This window comes from Fulmarus glacialis, unplaced genomic scaffold (assembly GCF_000690835.1).
Source record: "Fulmarus glacialis isolate BGI_N327 unplaced genomic scaffold, ASM69083v1 scaffold4307, whole genome shotgun sequence".
In the NCBI taxonomy this organism is placed as follows: Eukaryota; Metazoa; Chordata; class Aves; order Procellariiformes; family Procellariidae; genus Fulmarus; species Fulmarus glacialis.
Genome location: NW_009222575.1, coordinates 32,127 through 55,063, shown reverse-complemented (window position 1 = coordinate 55,063; position 22,937 = coordinate 32,127). Strand labels below are relative to the sequence as shown.

Here is a 22,937-nt window from a genome sequence, read left to right as displayed (position 1 = left end):
ACAGAGCTGTTACAAAAAAATACCTTTTTTCTTGCCTTTTATGTTTTAACAGATTACAGGAGAGCAGAATCAACACGAGAACCCTAGTACTAGATAATTTCAGTATTTAAAGAATAGAAATGTAATTTCCATTTCTCCAGCACCTGCCAGCCAAGGCGCACAAAGCTTTTTTTTTTTTAAACATTAATGAATTACTCTTCAAAAACCTGCTGAGCTTAAAATTCCATTTTGTAGTAAAGCAGAGAGAGGTTAAGTGACTAACGAAAGGTGACCTCCAGCAATTTTCTAAGAGACAAGAAATAAAACCCAGAGCTCCTGACTTCTCGTCCTTTGACTTAACCTCACCAAAACAAAACAAAGAGCAATAAATAAACGCTATATATAAAAAAACATTAAGACATACACATGTGTAAGTTTAGATTTTGCATAATTCCCTGGGAATTTGCAAATCATTTCAGGTTTACTTGCTTTGATTCCTGTTCAATTTTAAATGCCATTTAATCTGAAATATAGCATACAAATAAGGCAAAAAACCCAAGCCATTTCCAGTTCTGTTCTGATGGTGGAAGGGGTTCAGTGAATCTTCTGTGCAAACTCCCTCAGGCTGAGGCCTCTGTCAGAATTCTACTCTCAAATCTGCTTGGGGGGGGTTCTGCTCTAAACACACCTCTCACCTGTGAGTACAGAAAAATAAATAACCCATTTTAAAGAAAATAGAGTGGCTAGAATTCAGTTCAAGTTCTAGGAAGAAAAACCACTCTCACTATTACAATCACAAAAATACTGCAAATCGAAGGTTTATGTATTTCCTGCACACAGAGATAGTAATGGCAGATAAACTACAAGTAAAGCATCAAAAAATGACCTCTACACTATTCAAGCGTAATAGCTTTTCTTTTCTGCAGTCCTACTCAGTATTTATACCCATTTTTCTGCATGATAATACATCCAAAAAGAAAATAAAATGGCGTATGTAACGGACAGTTCTGATAACGACTTCTAGACCAAAGCAGAACAAAAAAAAAGCGCCCCAGTAAAAGTAAAGAACCTCCAAAATTTCTAGTGTGGGCCAGGCCCCAAGTTAGACCAGATAAGTCATAAAATAGGAATCACAAAATTCTGCTCAATGGAGAAAAAGCTTACCAATGTTTCCAAAACATGAAATGCTTTGTTTTGCCTAATATCAGAGGGAATGTTAGTATTTTGCAGGCTATCAAGAGGTAGCATTTTGCATCACTTCCAGTCAATCTGTTTCCAGCTTTCTGTTGCTAGATAGAAAATATCTGGAAGCAGCTCTTTGAATAAAATGTAAGACAAGCCTGTGAATATGGTCAGCAAAAGGAAAATGGAAAGAAATGAATGAGCAGAATCATTAAACACCTCAGAAGAAAAAACATCCATAAGAAAAGATTAAACCTGTGTTATGAACTAGATCTACAATTAGTTTCTGAATCTTTTCCTATAAAGGTCATACTTAAATTTCAGGCATACAATAAAATGAATATCCATCCCTTGTTTTTCCCCCTTCCTTATACACTGAAAGCATACAAGACTTCGTGGGACACCTTATTACCAAAAAAGATTGGGATGAAAACATCTTGCACAACGATCATAATCTCGAGCTATGTAAGCACATTAAAATGGTGGGGATTCACAAAAACCCAGAATCTTCATCTGGTTTTCATAGTCTTGTTCTGAGTCTTACACAGCAAATTCCATTGCTTAAAAAAAAAAAGCCCAAACTACTCAACCCCTCCAAGCCACCACCCACCCCCAAACCTCAAAGAAAACACAAACAAAAGTACAGTCAATAAACAGATAGACAAAAAGAGATAAGAGGCCTTCTGAATTCTAAATGTTAAATTCACATTTCAAACACTTTCCTACCAATTATAAAACAGAAATGCAGAATTTCTTGAGAGAAAGATTTTGCTATTAAGCAGCAGCTCCTCAAATTATCTGAAAAGCAGCAATGCAGATTTATCTCATCCATCTGTAGAAGCCCAGTAACTCCTTACAGCCAGCAACAAAAGATGGGCACTTCCATAAGGTGAATCAGACCTTCAGGTGAGGCTCAGTGAAGTACGTACATTTGGGAGGGATGAATGTAGCCTATCTGTCCAAAGTCTTACAATGAAATTAGAAGAAACTGCAACATTAAGGTAAAATAAACTGTTAACAGCTGTACCCCATACAGGTGGATTATTTACCTGGTGAAATAAACTACAAATCCCAATTGGAGTTTTCAGTAGCTCACAAAAACCTATTAGAGTCAACCACTCAGTCATTTAATCACCATTCTTCTCCTACCAAGACTCTAGTCAAAAAAAAAAAAAAAAAAAAAAAAAAAAAAAAAAAAAAAAAAAAAAAAAAAAAAAAAAAAAAAAAAAAAAAAAAAAAAAAAAAAAAAAAAAAAAAAAAAAAAAAAAAAAAAAAAAAAAAAAAAAAAAAAAAAAAAAAAAAAAAAAAAAAAAAAAAAAAAAAAAAAAAAAAAAAAAAAAAAAAAAAAAAAAAAAAAAAAAAAAAAAAAAAAAAAAAAAAAAAAAAAAAAAAAAAAAAAAAAAAAAAAAAAAAAAAAAAAAAAAAAAAAAAAAAAAAAAAAAAAAAAAAAAAAAAAAAAAAAAAAAAAAAAAAAAAAAAAAAAAAAAAAAAAAAAAAAAAAAAAAAAAAAAAAAAAAAAAAAAAAAAAAAAAAAAAAAAAAAAAAAAAAAAAAAAAAAAAAAAAAAAAAAAAAAAAAAAAAAAAAAAAAAAAAAAAAAAAAAAAAAAAAAAAAAAAAAAAAAAAAAAAAAAAAAAAAAAAAAAAAAAAAAAAAAAAAAAAAAAAAAAAAAAAAAAAAAAAAAAAAAAAAAAAAAAAAAAAAAAAAAAAAAAAAAAAAAAAAAAAAAAAAAAAAAAAAAAAAAAAAAAAAAAAAAAAAAAAAAAAAAAAAAAAAAAAAAAAAAAAAAAAAAAAAAAAAAAAAAAAAAAAAAAAAAAAAAAAAAAAAAAAAAAAAAAAAAAAAAAAAAAAAAAAAAAAAAAAAAAAAAAAAAAAAAAAAAAAAAAAAAAAAAAAAAAAAAAAAAAAAAAAAAAAAAAAAAAAACAAGACCAAAGAAAAAAAAAAAAAAAAAAAAAAAAAAAGAAAAGAAAAGAAGAAGAAAATTTATTTTCCTGGCCTAACTCTACCACAATGCAACCAGGCTGACTGGCGTGGGGTTCAACTTCTCTTCTAATGCACCTTTTAAACTCTCAGATTTCACTATGTGTATTTAATACAGCTCTACTCAAGAGGATATCCCATTAATACAGCTCAAGCTTTATCCTTCATGTTAGGCTTCTTTTTGCTGAAGTTTTTATATTACATCTTTAGGATTAAACATGCCAAGATTTTATCTGATATTACTGTTACAATTTTGTGTAAATTTAAATAAAATGACAATCAGTGTAATACCATAGCCTGTGGCAAGGCGGTTTTCACATAAGCCATATAAAATATTTTAAAATAATACAAAATGGATCAGAAAATGAGCTCTTAGTCATCTAATGATCGAACAAGTATCATATAACAAAATACAGTTTGCAAAACACAGCTAAAAATTACCAAGCAGAGAGCAAGTGACTGTATGCATTCGTATTTTATCAAAGGGCTTTCTGGAAAAAACACCACTAGGAAGTCCTTGTAGTTCAGTGGATGCATCACTTCAATAATATTCCTAAGTATGGACTTAAGCATCCTTCTGCTAAAATTTCTTGAAAGTATTTGATGAAGAATAACAAGGTTAGAGGATTTAAGAGAAAAACTTGCATGTGAGTGTCTCTTGATCCTTTTGTCTTTTTCCCCAATCTTAACACAGAATTCAGTCCTAATAAAACAAATGGCATTTTTTTTCAAATGCAACACTGCCATTTCCTGAACTTGAAAGAATGCAAGGAAGTATTAGTGATTAGAAATAGCAAAAGAACAAGCCAGGGTTTACAAAATATAAACCTACCTATTTTAAAAAAACAAACAAACAAGCAAACAACAAACACAAAAACTAAAACCCTATAATGTATTTTTTCTTAAAAGCTCCTCTCAGCTCCATGTGCCAAGTTGAGAACCTATTTATAAACCCTCTAAAAAACAGTATTATAATGGAAATATGAGCAAATTCAAGTGCAAAGGCAGTGCCATAATGAAAGCTTTACTGTATCTTGGATCAATCTGTCACTCTGCAATTCAGATAGTAACCTGACCCCTCCCCTTTTTGCACAGAGAAGGGGGGAGTAACAAGCCTGTAGAGTGAGTAGAGTAAAGCCCATTTCGACTACTAGAGTTCAGTGAGAAGGGGAAAAAGAAAAGTAATTTTTCTCCCATCTTCCACAACAACCAAGGCTGAGGATTGACAAGCAAATTGACGCACTGCTCAGAGGGCAAAAGATAAATGTTTGATGAATTGGCCATTGCTGGAGGAGTGATGGGCTTCATATGTGCATAATGGACTAGCTGCCGTTCAATTCAGATTGCCTGCCAAGATAAGAAACCATAATGAATGGACCAAGCACAGCCTGTGCCATAAGAAAGTATAATCTGGCTAGTTTTAATAAACTTAATAAAAAAGATGAAGCAGAGAGAGGCAAGGGGACTGGCCTTTGTGACCAGCTATAAGAGGTGAGAACGACTAATAGACTGCTCAAGCATGATAGCAGAGAATTGTTAATGGACATAACACCGAATCCCTCGATGTTAAAAAATATCTTCAGAACAACTTAAAATCACAGGGATCTACATATGCGCATACCACAGACACTGTAGTACTTGTTACACAGCATACAACTGCCATGTATTTATTATTTCCTTCTGCTACCTACCCTGCTTTGTCTCCCTAACCTCCTTTATCCCCTCTGCACGATATCTTAGTCTGTACTCAGATCCACACGACACACCAATACGTTTACCACAACTCCTCAGAATCAAAATAACCCTCTAATTGTAACCCAACAGAATTCAGGCTCAATTTCCAATAGAAAGGTTTTGGCTGCACAACTATACCGCTAACTTTCACTCCCAGTGGAGAAACGTCTTTTACCATTAGAAGTGGTCACACTTGGTATAATTTCATTTGCTTTTGCAAGCTATGTTTCCACCAAATATGAGAAATGTGCCAGAACAGTTACAGAACAAAAACCCAAAACCTTTCTAGCACAGACAAGACTAAGTTGCCAGCAATAGTCCTTTTAGTCTGGGATTTGCTACGTTGGATACTGTGCCCCATCTGTACCCGTAACCTGTAAGTTCTGATCTTTTGCAGCAGCAATCAGCACTAAGAAAAGACATTAAAAACAAAACAAAACTCTTACAGTATTTTACTGTATATGGGTATATAACAGTGTAAAGTCTGGTAATCACCACGATTTTCACGGTGAGTAGCATATACACACAGGGCCATTTTTGCTTTTCCTTTCTCATTATTTAGCCACGTGAATAACAGTGGCTCACTTTCTGAAGCTTACCAGACATTGAGACCTGAATCTGTGACTGAACATGCTAAAGGAGTCAACAAGAGAAAAACCAGCCCTGACTTTTAAAGCAGCGGGATTAGACCAACAATCTATTTCTTTGTTAAGAATCAAAGGGCAAGAACACACCCTTGTGTGTGCATATAACACACAGTACTTGGCCAGGCAGAACTGTTTTTCCTTTTAGGTAGGAAAAAAATAAAAAAAAAAGAAGGAAGAAGGAGATTGCAGAAAGATCCTCTTGACTGAGGGCAGCTAGAAAATACATTATACAGAATAACATCATTGTTATGCATGTTTGTTTTCTTGTTTTTGCTTTTTTTCCTTTGATGATGAAAAATAAATAAGGAAACATAAAATAGTCTACTTGGGTAAGTATTCAGATTACCACCCCCTTGATGTCAGTTATGCAGCCTGTGTCATATTTTAAACAGAAATTATTGTATGCAAGATGGATGTCTAGTTTGCAGTATAAATTTTATCCAACTGCAAAAGGAAAGTAACTCATTATCAAGCAGCTCAGTAAGGCTCCCACTACTGAAGAAAATAAAGTTTTATGACAAGGGGGTGTCTCCTCTCTCTCTCTCTCTCTCTCCCTGTGAGTGAGAAAGTGAGTGCAAGAATAAGACAGAAAGGAAAGGCTCAGGAGTGCTGGGTGAATTATAGACTGCCTCTCAAGATTCACAGCTCTTCGTGGTAGGAGGTTAATATTCTCACATGTCATTAGGTCTGCTGGCTCTACTGATGGCTCATTGAATCAGGCAGCAAATTATTTCCTCATGCTGCAGAGGACACCACACTTCAAAGGGAAGGAGCCAGGGTCAAGACGGCTCTCCAGTTCGATTAATGAGTTGGGATCAGCAGAGGTTGCCTGTAGGTAAGAATGTGACTGAAGCTTTTGACAAAGCTGACTTTTTGAACAGGACTTGACCCAGGACCCTTACTCCCCTCCCCACCAAATTTTATTTCCAACATTTGCCTCTGACTGACCTGCTCAGGCCTGTTGGGATAGTTTTGACCTCCTCAGTCTTTGTTATCAGACACAGGAGCTGTCTGCCTATATTTGATGTGTCTCTCCCTAAAGGCCACATCAGCTTATCCAGGCTCATCAGAATATTTTAGAACTGCACAGCAAAATAAGATAGAGTAGATTCATTTCAAATTTTTAATTTTCTCATGAAATTTGTTGAGAAGGGGGAAGAAGGAGAAGACGATTGAAAGGTATTTCAGCTTTCAATAATATTAAGAAAGATTTCTCAATGCTGTTAAATGCAGATAAGAAGAACACAAAGATTATTAGAAGCATACAACTTACATATTAAAATGATGGAAAAGTAGAAAATATATGTTCCAGCTTACATGGATTTGCTGACTAAGAACATTCCTAGCAAATAATGCATTATATAGAATATTGCTCTAAAAAGTTTTTATTTTTATTGCCATAGTAGCAAGAGATTAGAGACAATTAAAACTTAACAGCCACTGCATTCATCTCTTTCTAAACACTCAATGGTGTCCTCAGTTTGATGGCTCTGAAATATTTTAATGCATATTTAAATATATTTAATAAAGCACTGAAGTGAGATTCATTGTATTAATGGTTTTTTATGAGATTTACTTAAACTGCACACTTTCTCAAAAAAATATGAGTAACTGAATCAACACGTAAGCCACTGTTGGTAAGCTTCCAAAAATCACATAGCTTCTGATTATTGACATAAGAGTTCTGCCAATTACACTAATAAAATTGTTCACACAAGCTTCCAAATTTGTTATATATTTTAAAATTTTGTTCAAGAGTATTTTACACCCCTATGTTTCTGGAACAAGGATCTAAGTTGTCCTTCAATATTTATTTTAATCACAGTACAACTTTTAATATCCTCTTCCTAAACATTTTGCTCATCAGCATCCTTAATGCTCAAGCACTTGTTACACACTAAGTTCACAGCATACTTTAAAAAAAAAAGTTTAAGGTAAAATATCAGTCCAGAGATGTCCAAGGATGGCAAAAAGGTGACTGTTCAAGCTTTGCAGGTTTAAGCTTTATGTTAGCACAGGTGCCTGAATCAGGAAGCTACACATCTAGTTTTGAAATTAGAACACTTTTATTTTTAAATGTATTGAGCAAACTACAGTTCTTACAGACCTTAAAAGAAAAAGCTGGGACATTAGTGCCTTAAGAAGATCAGATCACTTAGGTGCCTTAATAACAATAGGAAATTTAACTTTTGGTGTATATTTTAAAACCTTTTAACGATCTCCAAGTGTAAGGCAAATTTTCATCTTTACTCTTCAATGTTTCTTTTTGCACTCAAACCATTATTTGTAACGGATTTCCTTACTGTAGCTAGCATTTAAGCCCCAAAAGCTAGTAAACAGATTATTAGATCTATAAAACAGGATAAAAGCATACATGATCTATGCACAACTGAGCCAAATAAGAATAACTAGAATCCTTTCAAGGAGACTACCTAACTGCTAAACAGCACATCTTCCACACAGATGTGCTTTACTCTAAAATGCAAGTATACACAAGCAAGAGACAACTTTTTCTTTTAGTTATGTCTGTGCAATCTCCAGTGAATTTTACATTATGCAAGTGGAAGCTTGCAACACCAGAAAAGCTGTAGGAGGGGAAACACTTTTTCATGGGCTTGTTTAAACAAAGTAACTGTGTTACTGGGTCTGTCATCAGTGTTAACATTATACCCTGTTCATCTCTTTCTAGAAAGCTAACGGCATACCAGAGATCATTTGTGAAATGTATGTATGTGTCTTGTGTAATACTTGGCAGGACGGTATGAATCCCGTATAGGAGGACAAGTCCAGCTGGAGTGGGAGGTAACTGGCCAGTTTGACACTCCCGGGGAGAAAGAGGAAATAGTTGTGTTCAGGGCAAGGAAGAACCACTCAGTTGATACAAAACAGAGAATCACCAACAGTTTCCAAACATGATCACCAAAGTTTCTGGTTTCTGACAGCACTAAATCAGAACTAAAGGCAGGACTGAGAAGATGCATTGCTGAGACACCTGGACCCAAAGCGGTACCTGCTGGAATCCATTCCAGGAATCCTAGAGAAGATGGATTCAGCAAGTGGAAAGGCGATCTGCTAAGTATATGCAAAGACCGAGTTTAGTATTTGTCCTTGTTTCCAATCATAAAACTAAACGCTTTCAGCTAAGTCTTACTAAATAGAACTTTGTTTTGCTTTCAGGCGTATCTGGTGTTTGAGGGGAAGGTAGTACCAATTACCATGGTACAGTGTTTCTAGAGAGGTAACAAATCTAAATAAAGACAAAAAGAACAAGAAGTCCAGTACCTAACTCAAGATGAATTAGAAGGACCAGCTGCAATGAGTACTGTTTTATATCAACTTGGATATAGTCCATCTGGGGAACTGTCGGGGCAATTATAGAGTTTGGGAAGGAACTTGTAAACTCATAAATCACCCTTGCAAAGAGCAGAAAGCAAGGAAACACCCCATGACTTTTGGGAATCGTTACCACACACTGCACTCAGTCAAACACTGTTGCATGATAACTGCTTAGGACTAAATGTTTGTACAACTTTTTTGTATTACTGGGCCTTATGGAAATCCTGCAAAGATTTATATATGAGAGTTCAAATTCAGACATAAGCATGTGCTTCCATCTTTTTGATTTTTGATAATGCTTTAATATACTGTTCATTAATCTGTTTAGTCAAATTGGGGGGGTTTGCATTTCAATGAAACTCTTACAACATGCATTAAAATTGTTTACATAAGTGTTTACATAAGTAAACAATAAATGCATGCTCAAAACAAAGTTATTAGTTTACCTTAAAGTTCATTTTGGTTTTTATTTTGGTTATTTTTCCCATTGCTCATATTATGCAAAATAATGAGTGATATTAACACATTACCTCAGCAATGGAAGCATACAGTATTTAATAGTGAAAAGCATTTGGTCAAAACAAGATTCTAGAATTCGGCCTCTGAAATTATAAAGATTATCACACTCTGAAATGTGAGCAAATAAAATGTATATGGTAGACAACAAATACATTTCTTCCAATTCATACATAATTCGGGGGCGGGGGGAAGGAACATGCGCAACATCACAAAAAATTCTGGATAGTGTCCTGTCAGTGTCCTCCATTTCTACACAGCAAGTATATTTAAAATTGAACCATACAAAACACTGGCAGGGAAAGATAGCAGGTAACAATCTTACAGTCCAAGAGGATGGACTTGAGAACCTATGGTAGGATTTTTTGTGTTGGGTTTTCTTCCTCCTTCAATCCCTAAAATTAATAAGATTGTCTAAACTATGATTGTCTAAACTAAACTACTAAAGTACAGTCCAGCATAAATCCCACCTTCAGAAGACACACCACTGTGGATTTGATAGGCTAGGGATGAGGAAGAAGATGACAAACAATTACCAAAACACAGATTGTATCAATAGACTGTTAGTTGGTCACCATGCCCATACATATTCAAATGCTCTTCACAGCAGACAGCAATATAAAAAGTCCTAGGATCATGTTAGAGTAAAGGGATCACCCTAACATCCCCTGGAGCAACAAATAACCCTATAGCACCTTGGGTCGTTCTGAGCAGCTGAGTCACCCACCATGGCCCATGATGGAGCGCTCTGACAGGAAAGAGCCATCTCAAAAAAAAATAAAAGCTAGTGTTATTGCCCTACACTGCCCTGGAAAGAGGCTTAGGTCTCAATTCAGTCGTTTTTCCATGCCCAAGAAATGGAATACTATTGTTCAGTTGGAAGGGACCTACAACTATCATCTAGTCCAACTGCCTGACCAATTCAGGGCTGACCAAAAGTTGAAGTATGTTATTAGGGCATTGTCCAAATGCCTCTTAAACACTGACAGACTTGGGGCATCGACCACCTCTCTAGGAAGCCTGTTCCAGTGTTTGACCACCCTCTCAGTAAAGAAATGCTTCCTAATGTCCAGTCTAAACCTCCCCTGGCGCAGCTTTGAACCATTCTTGAAGACAAAAGATACTCCACAGATTAGGAAAAGGCAAGCAAAAGGAAGACAACACTGAACTTTGATATCTGGGTTTTTTTCATATTTTACTGTCATGCCAATACATACAGAGCCTATGGAGGTACCACAAGACTTTAGTCAAAACAACATTATTTAAAAATCAACACTGTTTTCTATCACATCAGAATAAAATCAAACACCCTAAGGACCTGAGGTTGAAGGCTGAATTACAAGCAGAATGAGGATGTGCTATTATATACGCTGTCAAACAATTATCTAACTCATATACACATTTAACATATTTTGAATATAAAAATTCAATATAAAACTCAATAAAGTATGTAGTTCAAAGTTTATTTCAAGCTTTAGTTGCTGAATAAACATTGAATAAGAAATTTAAAGGTGTAACCCAGAATAAAGGCCTGATTATTTGTGTTGCCACTGCCTCCAGATTTTTAGGTTTTTACCTACAAAAACAAATACATGAGCAGCTGCAACTTACTACGCTTGAATCCTCAGAACGTAAATAATAAAACCTTTTGTACAAGTCAAATTAATAAAAAACTCAAACCCTACCACTTCACTGAGTACAGATAACACTTGACTGCATGAGCTGAATTGTAAACCCAATGCTACTTCAAGATGCATCTACCTCCCCCTTCGACACAACGGCTGGGCCTGGCTGTGTGGAAGTGCTGGAGATTCCCGGATATAAATTTATCCATTTGAAGTCTACATTGCAGCCATCAGCCTATCTTCAGCCTAAGCCATATGCTCGCTCTTTTGTCCATAGAGGAATTTGATGACAATTAGGTTTTTGAGGGGCATATAATCTGCTCAAGCCACAAAAATAAAGATGTAATTTACCTCACACATGATCACGTGAACCCGTCCAGTGTTTTGAAAGAAAACAGAGAAGTGAAGTATCACAGCAAGCATGCCTATGAACTATTCCTTGCTGACGCAATTAGGCAGTTTGTTTAAAAAAAAAAAAAAAAAAAAACCCACAACACCAAAACCCCAAACAAATAAATAAATAAAAGAAAGAAGGCTCACTCATGGCATTACCGGATTTCCAAGCGCCGCCACAGTGGCCACCAGTCGCCCCTCCCCATTTCCAGAGACCACATCAAAGCACCTTTGCCGCCTCATGGCCTTTTATAGAGCAACTTCAGCCGCTTAGGAAAAAAATGGCTAAATAAAGGCTTGGACTTAAAACATTAAAAGAAATATATTGACAGGATTTTGTCTGGAAGCCTTGTCACGTCCTTACTGAAGGCTAAAATAAACTTAATTTTTGTTAAAATTAAAGCAAAAATTAAATCATCTTATTATGTAATTGGAACTAGGCCTCAGGCGCTAGCAGTAAAGAAGGGATTAAGGCCTCCACCACCTGGGTTGTCATTCTCATGGGCCCCATTACCACCCCCTTATTCGTTTTTATAGCCAACAGATTAAAATGCGAGTGCCGCAATCTTTGATCTTTCACTTGCTGACACAAATCCTTTCAAGCCTCCAACGTTTTCTGCTGAGGTAATTAGTACTAATTAAAAGGTTTCCAACAGCCTTTGCTCCACTTTTTCCCTCCAAAGAAATTGCTTTTACAAGTGCCTTCCATCTTTGAAATGTATGCATCGTTCACTTTCTTCTTTATCTGACTCCCAGAGATCAAGTAGATTAGTGACTCCATTATTCCCCAAGACAAAGCCAAACAACAGGTTTTTACTATCTCCCTGACCTGTTGAGGTGCAGGGTTTATATTCAGAAACAAGTGCCTCTGCTTGTATTAAAAGACAGTCCAATTATGGACTAACAGACACAATGCAGGGTTTTCTACATTTAAGAATGGACATAATTTAAAGATGTAGTGTTTTCTCAGAAGAGAGAGAGGCAACCGTTCTGTCAAATTGTAGGACTAATAATAGGTCTCGCTTTGTTTTCTTTTCTTTTTGTGTGTTTGTGTATCAGGCAAGATACAAACAATTTCTTTCTCTTCCCCCCTTCTCCCACCCTTTCCTCTCCTTTCCCCTTTCTTCCCAAATTTTAATGACTAACTCACATTTGTTACTTAAAAAAATAGAAAGTTTACGAAGTACCACCTTGAAAGATTTTGAAAGCACAGAAAGTCTTGTCTGAAGAAGTTTTTGTTACTATAATTAAACAATGTGTCCTGCTACAGGCAAACTGATGGCTGGAAAAATAATTACTGAGATGAAAACACTGTTTTATAGTATGTCTGAAGTACTAATGAAAGTCCAAGATTAAAAAAATTAAAAGCTGCAGCAAAAAGGAACTATACTTTGCATTGAGAAAGGGCTGTGTTTTGAATTTACAGGTTTTCAAATGATCGTTCAATCGACATGGGCGCTATATGGATCATTTTTCTTTATGAAAACCTGGAAGCTTTATGCCTGCTGTGATAAAAATAAATTACACTTCATGCAGCAAAAGTGCTATTCAAAAAAGAGGACAGTTCTCAAGCTCTTAAAGTTCTCACTTCCTATTGAAAATGACAGCAGCTCTCTCTCATGCTGTAGTATCTCTGGAACAATAGATCAGAAATCATACACAGAGCCACAAGAGGCTATCTAACTTATCATTACACGCACAGGGGTCTATTCTCCTCTCGCGATGCAAGCACAGGGCTCCTGCTGGCACTAATGGGAGTTGCACGTGTATATCAAGGACAGAAACAAACTGACAGTGCACCAACTTTTCTAACCTGAACTAAGTTAGAAAAGTTTTTAAATAGCTGGAAAGGAAAGTCAATAAATTGTCTCCTAATCATGCCAGCTCTTCTACTTTACTTTCACAACTATTCTACTATGGTAGTAATTTCTTTTTGTGTAACTTTCCTCAAGAGGATCTAAAAGCACTACAATCTCATCAATTCAGCTATATTATGCCCCTGTGAAGTAAGTTTTATCTAACATATCTTGCCCAAGGTCATATGGAAATTATATGGCAGGGCCAGGAATTGCACTTTTCAGTATCCTAGTAGTTCCCTGTTTTAACCAGCAGGCCATACTCCTCCTCTATGAATGCTCAATAACCAACAGTCTTAGAAGCAGGAGATTGGATTAGCCTTTCAGCCATGGAAATGCTGAAAAAAGGTTTTTCACAAACACAAGACTTTCAAATAATTTGTTACAGATTCAAAATGCTAAATGAAGAAAGCAAAATCAACAGTCTCTGAATCACCTAATGGAATGGTTCTAGTCTCCTCACCTTCTTAGCGCATGGTCAACATTGCCTTAAAATGTCAGGCAATCCCTGCAAAACCAACACGAGTTAAGAGAATACCATACTTCAGCTCTTAGCACACACAAGCAAAACGGATCACATGGAACCCTCAGCCAAACTAGGCAGCTGTGTAAGCCATACAAAAACATATTTACACTGTTCTCTTCCATCAGAGTAGCCTTTAGAAACAGCACAGCTATTTCTACGCTCAATATAATGTATCTTGGGTATAGGTTTTCATGTTTACCAAATGTTACCAAATTCTTAGATTCCAATTAAATTCAGAATTACAATGAGTGTCGTGTTTAATGCTTCAGAGACTGTGCAAATGAAGCTATCTCAATATTTACTAAGGAGATAAAAAAATAAAATGAAAATATCTGATAGGCTTCTTGGTAAGCAAAACTTGCTTGGCTACCTTACAAACTTTTTAGATACCTTGGGATCTAAACAAATCCCCAGTTATCAGAACAGCAGAGAAGAGGGACAAAGAAAGTCCCTATCTTCCCTAGGTATTCAGTTGTGGCTCTTTCCAGACTGCAAACAGTTGCTGTGGCCTTAGGGTTTCATTATTCATCTCCTATGGGATGCAAGGACCATGAGCAGCTGGCCTTTTAACACATAGGAGGAAGGGAGGAAAAGTCCTCCCACGAAAGGGGTATCGGACCAGTTTTTGGTACTCATATAAAATCTTTGGTATTTATTGAGGTGAGGGTCTGAAGGGGGAATACATTATATATACTATGCCATATGTCTCTTCCCTTCTTCTCCCCCAACCCCAAAGGGTAAAAAATACATTAATAACCTTCAAATCTGCCCTGCCATCTCACTACAGTGCACATGCGATGAAAAAACAGTAAAGAAACATTTCAATTTGAAGTTTCAAAGAGGTAATTATAAACAAGAGGAAGAGAAAAATATTTCTGAAATTATGAAAAATACCTTGACAGTGACTCCCTTAGACTCACATTTAGCCCTTGAAAAATATTCTGCCAAAGGGTGCATTTTGACAGGGAAAAGATGAAGAGTGGAGAGAAGAGGCAGCAGTCTGTCATAATTGATGACACCGCAATGCAAGCTGAAGTCAAGACTGAATATTTACAAAACTCATTCAGGGTGAGATTTTTAAAAAGGAAAAAAAAGCCAAAAAGCAGACACAGAGGGACCCAACTTTTTGAAAACATAATGGATCTACAACAGGCAAGATTAATGCAATACGGTCAATATAACCACGTCACACATACAAAATAATTCAAGGGTCTTTTTCATAATTCAGTATGGTATGAGTTTCAATATAGAATGAAAAGGCTGGAAGAAATAATTTTTTCTGTATGAATCTGTAAAGCTTTGTTTGGATATGTTATTTTAACTCATTTTAGAATGACACAGCTAAGCTGGGTGCCTTTGGCCATAATAGGGCTTCAATGGTAGACATCTTCACCCTAAATTATTAGTTTAAACCAAGCTCAGACCAGTAATTTGCAATGTTACAGTGTCATAATAATTAAGCCAATCTGAATCTAGACTGCCACATTCTTATATTCCTGTTCTTTGCTTTTACTGTTTGACCTCACCTCCTCCTCCCTTCAGCTACATACTGACTCTCGTGCAATCCCATGGTTAAGCAGTTCAGGGATATGATCCAGTTAAAATTGAGCTGGAAGGGAAGGCAGGAAGCAGGAGAACTGCAGCAAGCTAAACTGCCCTAAGTTGATACTGAAGACTATTTGATGGACAAAGTGAACAAATTTTTTGTAGTCTTAGTCCAGCTGCCAGTGAGGAGATTTCATTTCAAGCAAATTCATCTTGCAGTGTGCCATCAGATTCAAAGCAGAAGACAGGTTCAAAATCAACTTGGAGATCAAACTTGCCCAATGATTAGCAGTGATGTGTCCAAGGTCAGGGCAAAGGTACACCAGTAAAGCAAAGCAATTCTGTTCCCTGTTCCACAGAGATCCAGGAGCTCATCTTCAAGAGTTGTCAATCTGGCACTTTTCACCAATGCTTTAATTCACACTTAATTTAAACAAAAATAACTAATCCTACTCCCAAAGAAAGTGTGACATATCTGGCTTGCTACTAGCAATACAAGTTGGGCACAGAAGTATGTGAGGTAACAAGCCATCTCAATGTGAATTGATCTAGCACTTACAAAACGGATAGGAATTACAAAGACTACAAGAGTAGACAAGGTTTGGACTAGTATTACACAGGCATCACAAACTATGCCATAAAGTATATTTACTACGTAAAGAGTCTTAAAAATTCACAATTTAGGAATGCAGCTAGTCTCCATATTTACCATGTGTTCTGACTACAGGGCAAACTTGTAGTCCCATATATTTATATACAACAGACAAAACCTGTTTAAATAAATAAATAAATAAAAATCTGCTTAACCTATTCCCCCTATCACTAACAAACCTTCCTCCAAAATCCAACTTCCCATACCACAAAACTGTAGAATCTTTCCTTTCTGCAAATGTTAGGTCTAAACCGCCTGGGAAAAAACACTCTGCATGTTCCTCATGCTCATTATTTGCAAAAAGAAAAGGCGGGTACAAATATATAACAATAAAGCATAGAAGTGAACATGAAATATGTGCTTTTTAGTCCTGGGAGCTGTACAGTTTTTTGGCAAGGCTGCTCATGAGAAAGTCCAGTCACCCAGATTTTAACATGCTTTGTATTTCTAATTCTCCTGTTAATCCAGCCTGCTCCAAAACACTTAAAAGTTTTAAGCAAACAGAGCCCTGGCAAAACATCCATCCAGGCCATCAGATTGCTTAGATCCACTATAGTGCACCTCTAAAAGTGTACAAGAAGCAGTTGTTCCTGGCATTATAGCTGCCATTTCACTAAAAATAATCCTAAATAAATTCAAATATTGCTGCTTTACCTGACAGGAAAGGCATACTACCCTGCAAAGAGATACTCTATTTTTAGGCTTTCCAACCACTTCTAAATGAAGAAAGGAAAGAAAATTAGCCTTATGCTGCAAGGTTATATTCCAAGTTTGGCAGGAAGAAGAATGTGCATAAATTAAAACTTTTTTGACTATTAAAAGGGATGAGAACAGCCTGGATTAAAGTAGCTAGGAAGCTAAAGGAAGGGTAATTTCTGCTAAGCATTTCATTTAACTTTTGTTTGCAGATATCTAAGATATGATATGATTTTTTCCCCCTCATTTCAAAATGGAACATATATGTAAAAATAAATTAGGTATGTGTTGCTATTTTTTCAATGTTATAGATTCTTTGCACCAATATTTTAATGATCAGACTGTCTAATAAACTGGGTGGAGTTGTGTGAAATGCTTTATTATTTTCCTACTGATGTCTGTATCTCAGATTTATTGTTGTTCAAAATACAATTTCACATATTTCTAAGACTGCATGTGTATTATTTAAAAGGAGTAAAAAGGAAGTGAAATTTCAATTATTGATGCATACTGGTGGTCTTAAAAATGACAGACGACATGTGGGGTTTTTTAGAAGATTTCAGTTAATGACAGGCATTTTTAATTTAAAGAATGAGCATAAACAAAACCTGACTAATAAGAACATACAGAAACGCCAAATCCGTAAAATAAATGCCACAGCTAGTACTAAGATAAGTATAAATTCTATAAGAATCTTTGCATATTCTTTTCACGTAAACTCGTTATGACAGACATATAACAAGAAGATACTGCAAAGCAAAATACTCATACAAAAATGTTGCAGTAACTATATTTGAGCTTGAAAAAGCAGCTAGTAAGATTTTCAGTCCATGAATAGAATTATACTCAGGATGAAACCAGTATGATCGCATGAGAGGTTTGCTTTTAGGTGCATGCACTACCATAAACCTGCTCTAGATCCTAAGCAGTGGGCATTCTATAACACTTCAGTTATTTGAATTTTACCGTCAATTACTTTCAATTCTAAAAGAATTTTCTTTAATCCATTATTCTTGATCAAGATAATGACTTTTCAGAATTCTAACATCTTAGCATTGCCCCGTATTGGTCGCCTTAAGTAAGAAAGTGCCAGGTGTTTTTCCAGATGCAGTTTATTTGTATTCCATAACTAAACCAAAGAAGTATTCACAGTGCCACACACATCTTTAACCGCTTACTAGTCGCAGGTAGAGTCTCCTTCGTGAATCACCAAGAGGAGCCAGCCCAGTCTAGTGAATTGCAGAAGAAATACTCATGGATTATACTTTCATATTATCCTTGAAAAGATTAGAAGAATAGTAGTAAAGCATATTTATTCAGTGTTTTAAGACAGGTTCAAATGATCTGATGCAATAGACATTTTCTTCTGAAAAATAAGAAAAAAAAAGAGATAATGGGTTTCAAGGTCAACTGAAGCAAGGGTGCATTAGGAAAAAAAAAGTGTTTAAACCACAGCAGATTTAACAGCTTAACCAATAAAGCTACTCTAGCCTTCAGTCAATGGGAATCAAAACAATGACTTCAAAACTATTCTATTCAATCTACAGGCAGGATTACTAGGTGATAAAGCTTTTTCCTTCTTTTCTTTACTGAAGAAGGAAGAGTTTCTCCTATTTTTAACTATTTCTTTCAGTAAATTATGCACCCTTTTCAGGACTACAGCCACAAGGACACAGATATTCTTTAAAGTTTGTAGGTTTATGTCCTTGTACTTTTACTGCAGGGCTCAAATATTTACATGTATGCTCACTGGAAATCTGAAAATGCAAGGAATTTTAATATTATTACATTTACTAAAATTTATTTTCAAATCTCCATTAAGCTCCTCCAAGTATCTAAATAGCACTTTTTTCTTCCTTCCTCAAATGATGCCATTTGCTAACATAAGCAGAACAAAGGTTGATGATCCAAAATACAATAAATTACTACATTCAGATTCTTTATGATCATTGAGGGTTTTCCTTAACAATCTGAAAAGTACCTATGTGGAATTTAAATTATCACATTCATTAAAAGTTTCTCTTCCTTCTCTATCCCTGCCTTCTCACCCTCTCCAGATATACACTGACTTGCTGAAGTCTATGAATTCTTTAAAATATTATTTCAGGTTTTAATAGCAATTAACATATTAAATATCAGTGTACAACGGGACTGTACAAAGTGATTCCATAGTAAATTAGTCTGAAAATTGCCTTAATTGTTATGCCAGAAGATGTCCTCTATGTTTTGTCTTGGGAGAAAAGGATCTTTCTATCTAAATGCCATTATGTGTCATCCTAGCTGAGCCTCCTGCCTAGCGGGGACATTGAAGTTGTACAGCAGGAGCTGCTTCTCAGGCTTTAAGAACTACAGTAAATCTTCAAACAATTTATCCAAACAAAGGCCAGTGTGTGGAGAGAAAAATACACGGGAAGCAGATGAATAAGCAACATCAATTATGGGGGGGTTGACCTTTCTGCCCCACACCATGGCACAGATTTCACACCAAATCGCAGCAGATTGAAGTTGACATGCCTAGAGTGAAAACACTGGTCCTCACAATGTTGCCACTCTACATTCACAGAGCTGTAGTAAGGAGAAGATGGAGAAAATGAAGAGAAGGGGAGGGGTGTGTGAATGAAAAATCACGCATAATGGGCCTGGGTTTATTTCACAGAGAACAAAATGGCTCAATTTGACCACTTAGACTGTTGAAATTGGCTAGCGTGAGATACGAAAGGTTCATCCAAGGGGACACTTGAATCAGGTGCTTCAGTGATATGACCTAGGAGAAAGGATGGGGAGAATAAAGGCAGTTCTTAAAAACTTGTTAATGTTATTAAAGATCATGTCATTTCACACTTTTTTTTTTTAATATCTATCTATACAGACATAGAATTTTTTGTACATAATCACAGCAGCTGAGATTTACCTTCAGTCAAAATGAAAGTGACCAGGCTAAAAGTATTTTTCCAGCAGCAAAAAATACTGTCTCATGCAGCATTATTTTGCCACAACAAAAATCCAAATCTGCCTACAGTTATCATACCTACATTTTGAAAGATTCACACCCTGCCCCAGGAAAATATTGCCTTTACATCCAAGAAAAGCCAGACTAACTAATGTGTACTTCGAACCACCTCAATTAAAATTCAGGTTTTGGCCTTTAGAACAGTCTATTTAAAGATTTCTTTTTCTAGATTGGCTGTAGACAGATGATTATTAAATATTTATAAGTCTTTGAAAAGGATTGAGTGCTTTTGCTTTGTTTATTGTGTGGAGCTCCCCCTCCCACTTCTTTCCCCCACTCCTCCTTTGAGGGATCTATGAGTGATCATTTTATTTGAATACTTCAGCAGTTGGTTAGTGCAAAGACAGCTCAGTCAACCCTACGCAGGCCGTTTCACATCAATGGAATCTGTTAACACTGCTGCAATAATAGCTTAAGGTTTAATATGCAATCAGATCAAAAGCTTCTGTCTCATTCCAGAGGACATTAATATACAAACTGCTACTATTTCATATTGATGGTAACTAAACACTGCCAGTTCTGGTCCAGACTGAAAAGATTAAAAATAGATAAGCTTCCAACAACATTTACATTGATCCTAACCTTAGTTACTATTATTCAAAAAATTTTCAACCAAATATCAATCTACCAGCAAATTTTGCTGCTTAACTGTGAAGTCTAGGTTTAAGGATTAACATTTGTGATGTCAGACCTCGGAAATGTAAACATTTGCTTATTAATGCTGATAGCATGCTAAATTAAGATTTTTCAGCTTGTGCACAAGTTTCACCACTGTCAAGAAAGCAAGCTACTACCTTTTTCCCACATATCTTCTTTCCCAAACTACTCAGACCTTAGACTTCATTCCATATGGATGAAAAAGAACTGTGAAGAAAAAGTCACAGCATATGTAAATATGACACTGTGCTTACCCAAAAGTCTATGGATAATTTCAGAATCAGGCAATGAAATCTCATAATATGACCACAGGTTTTAAATTCTGTGCTGCTACTAGGAAAATCCATCTTTTCCTTTAAAAAGTAAGATATCTGCAAACATCTTTCCTGAAAATACCCTCCTATTTTAAATATATCACATAGTACAACAAAAGGACTAATAGAGAGCATGTTAGCACACCTGATAACTTTACACTTAAGAACAACGCTACTAGAGAATTAAGAGACATTTTCATAAACTTTAATAGACTACTGAGCTGGCAATACACATTTCATGCTAAACACATTTCATTCGATCCTAAATACAGCTAGATTGTAAATTATTTTATTAGACCCCAAGATAGCTATCCCCTACAACATCTCAAGGACTGTTGTTCAATCATGCGAGCATAGGAGGAAAGAATACCTTTCTGCTGAGATTGACCAAAGGGGCTCCCCACAATAGGTGTCAGCGGTGGTCTAGAAAGCACCTTAACTAGAATTTACAATGGTGGCAGCTACAGGGTAGACAAGTTTCAAACTCTGAGTTCAGAGTTTCAAACTCTGAACAAAGTTCATTTCAGTGTTCTGATCTCTAACCCGCTGGTTTCCTTTAGACCAACACAGCCCTTCCTTGTATCTTTTTTAGGTTCGTGTTTTTTTGGTTTTGGTTGTGGGGTTTTCTTGGAGGGTAAGAATTATTTGAGGGAGGGGTTTTCATCTTGTTTATGTCTGTTGCTAAAATTATATTCTCTCTTTGCCTTTGAGCATAGTTAGGTGAGAATCTGACCTCTCTGTTTGTTAGGAATCTTGGAAAGGAGGACTCCAGGTAATTCTGTTATTCTCTCTCTTAATTCAAACAGGTCTGCATCACTTTTGCTCCTTCCCTATCAATTCCACATATTGTGCCAGCAGGTCTGCTGGTTGGCTGATTTATTTAAAACCACCTGAGTTGTCTGAACTCTACCATGGTGACAAGCATCTCAAAACACATTGTAGCTCTCCAGCCCTTGCAAGCATTGTGAACCAAGGAGCTTCAGCCTCAAATCGTAACTTATAGGCTACAGTCACCAGGTCAGCCTTTCACAATTATAACTTAAACGGGACAAGACTAATCATCAGGAAAGACAAATTAAGGCAGACACCCTGTGGAAGATCAATCCCTGTTAGTCAGCCATCCAGCCAGAGGCACATTTGACAGGAGCTCTGAGGAATCCTCAGCTCTGGAAAAAGCGCTGAGGAGTACTCATTGGCAAAAATGAAACTCACGGAAAACAATAAAGAAAAGAAGACCTCAGTGTTTAATCAAACACTCGGAATTAGTTAATTCTCTTGTGGAGCCTATTGCCTAAACTACCTCTCATAAAAGCATAATATTTTAAGTTTAAAACTATTAGAGTTGCTACATCTGTCATGTCCCTGAAAAATGGTAAGTAAAACTGGCATGCCCAGCAGACAGAATTCAGGCTTAGCTCACAAGATTCAAGTGAAAACTTTCAAAGCATGAAAGCAGCTTCCACAATCATATAACACTCTTTGAACCCTTGGCCTCTGATATTGTTCTGTGTTACTTGATCAGATTAAAACTGGAGAGTTAGGGGGTTGAGGAGAGACTATTTTTGTTTCATGCAGAGCATATGCCCTTTATGTTCCACATCACACCAGCACCTTAGAAAGGACTGTGCTAAGAAAAATGAAAGGGTTCTGCATAGTCTGTCTGAACTAATCCTCTCTATATCAGTTCTGTGAATAAAATAGTCTCGAGTAGATTATTTTAGGTAGACAGCATACCAGTTTGTTCATATAGGTATCAATACATACACAGACAATATGCATACACAAGTACATGTTCATGTGTGCATGCATATATTAATATTTGCCTTACACAGAGAAGAGACATGGGTTTGGCAAACCAGACTCTTTTATCTACATCTATAGTCCATTATTTTAAAAGTTACTAGTTATTTGACAGAACTAATACTTATGCAAGGCATAGTAGTAGAAGCTGTCTTCATTTCTAAGATTTCACACATTCCCTAATTAATTCAAGGGGACTTACAGTTTTAGATAACATTCTTCCTTTTATCACTTGCCATCTAGCAGTTGGTATAATGTCAACACTTACATCTTTTTTTCCAACTGAAATCATTTTTAAAACATTTTTATCCTAAAATGTTCACCTCGATTTTTCAAAAATTATCTTAAAGATAAGAGATTTCTTTCCATTTCAGTCCCACAACAACGAGAATGTCAGCACAGCTTTTTTGACAGACAAATTATTGAATCAAAGAAAGAATATGCCATTAAGCCCACAGGTTAGGAAGTGTCAGGAATGGTTTAAAGAGATA

General features: G+C 35.7%; 1 protein-coding gene across 1 annotated transcript in view; it reads right to left on the bottom strand.

Annotated features, from left to right (window-relative positions):
• LOC104079450 (chromosome unknown open reading frame, human C10orf11) overlaps positions 1-11,633 on the bottom strand; it is a 40,000-nt gene extending 28,367 nt beyond the window's left edge. Inside the window, exon 1 of the mRNA XM_009581490.1 lies at positions 11,550-11,633. Within this exon, the coding sequence (XP_009579785.1) occupies positions 11,550-11,633 (84 nt within the window). The remainder of the gene's footprint in view (positions 1-11,549) is intronic.
• Between the last annotated feature and the right edge of the window lie 11,304 nt (positions 11,634-22,937).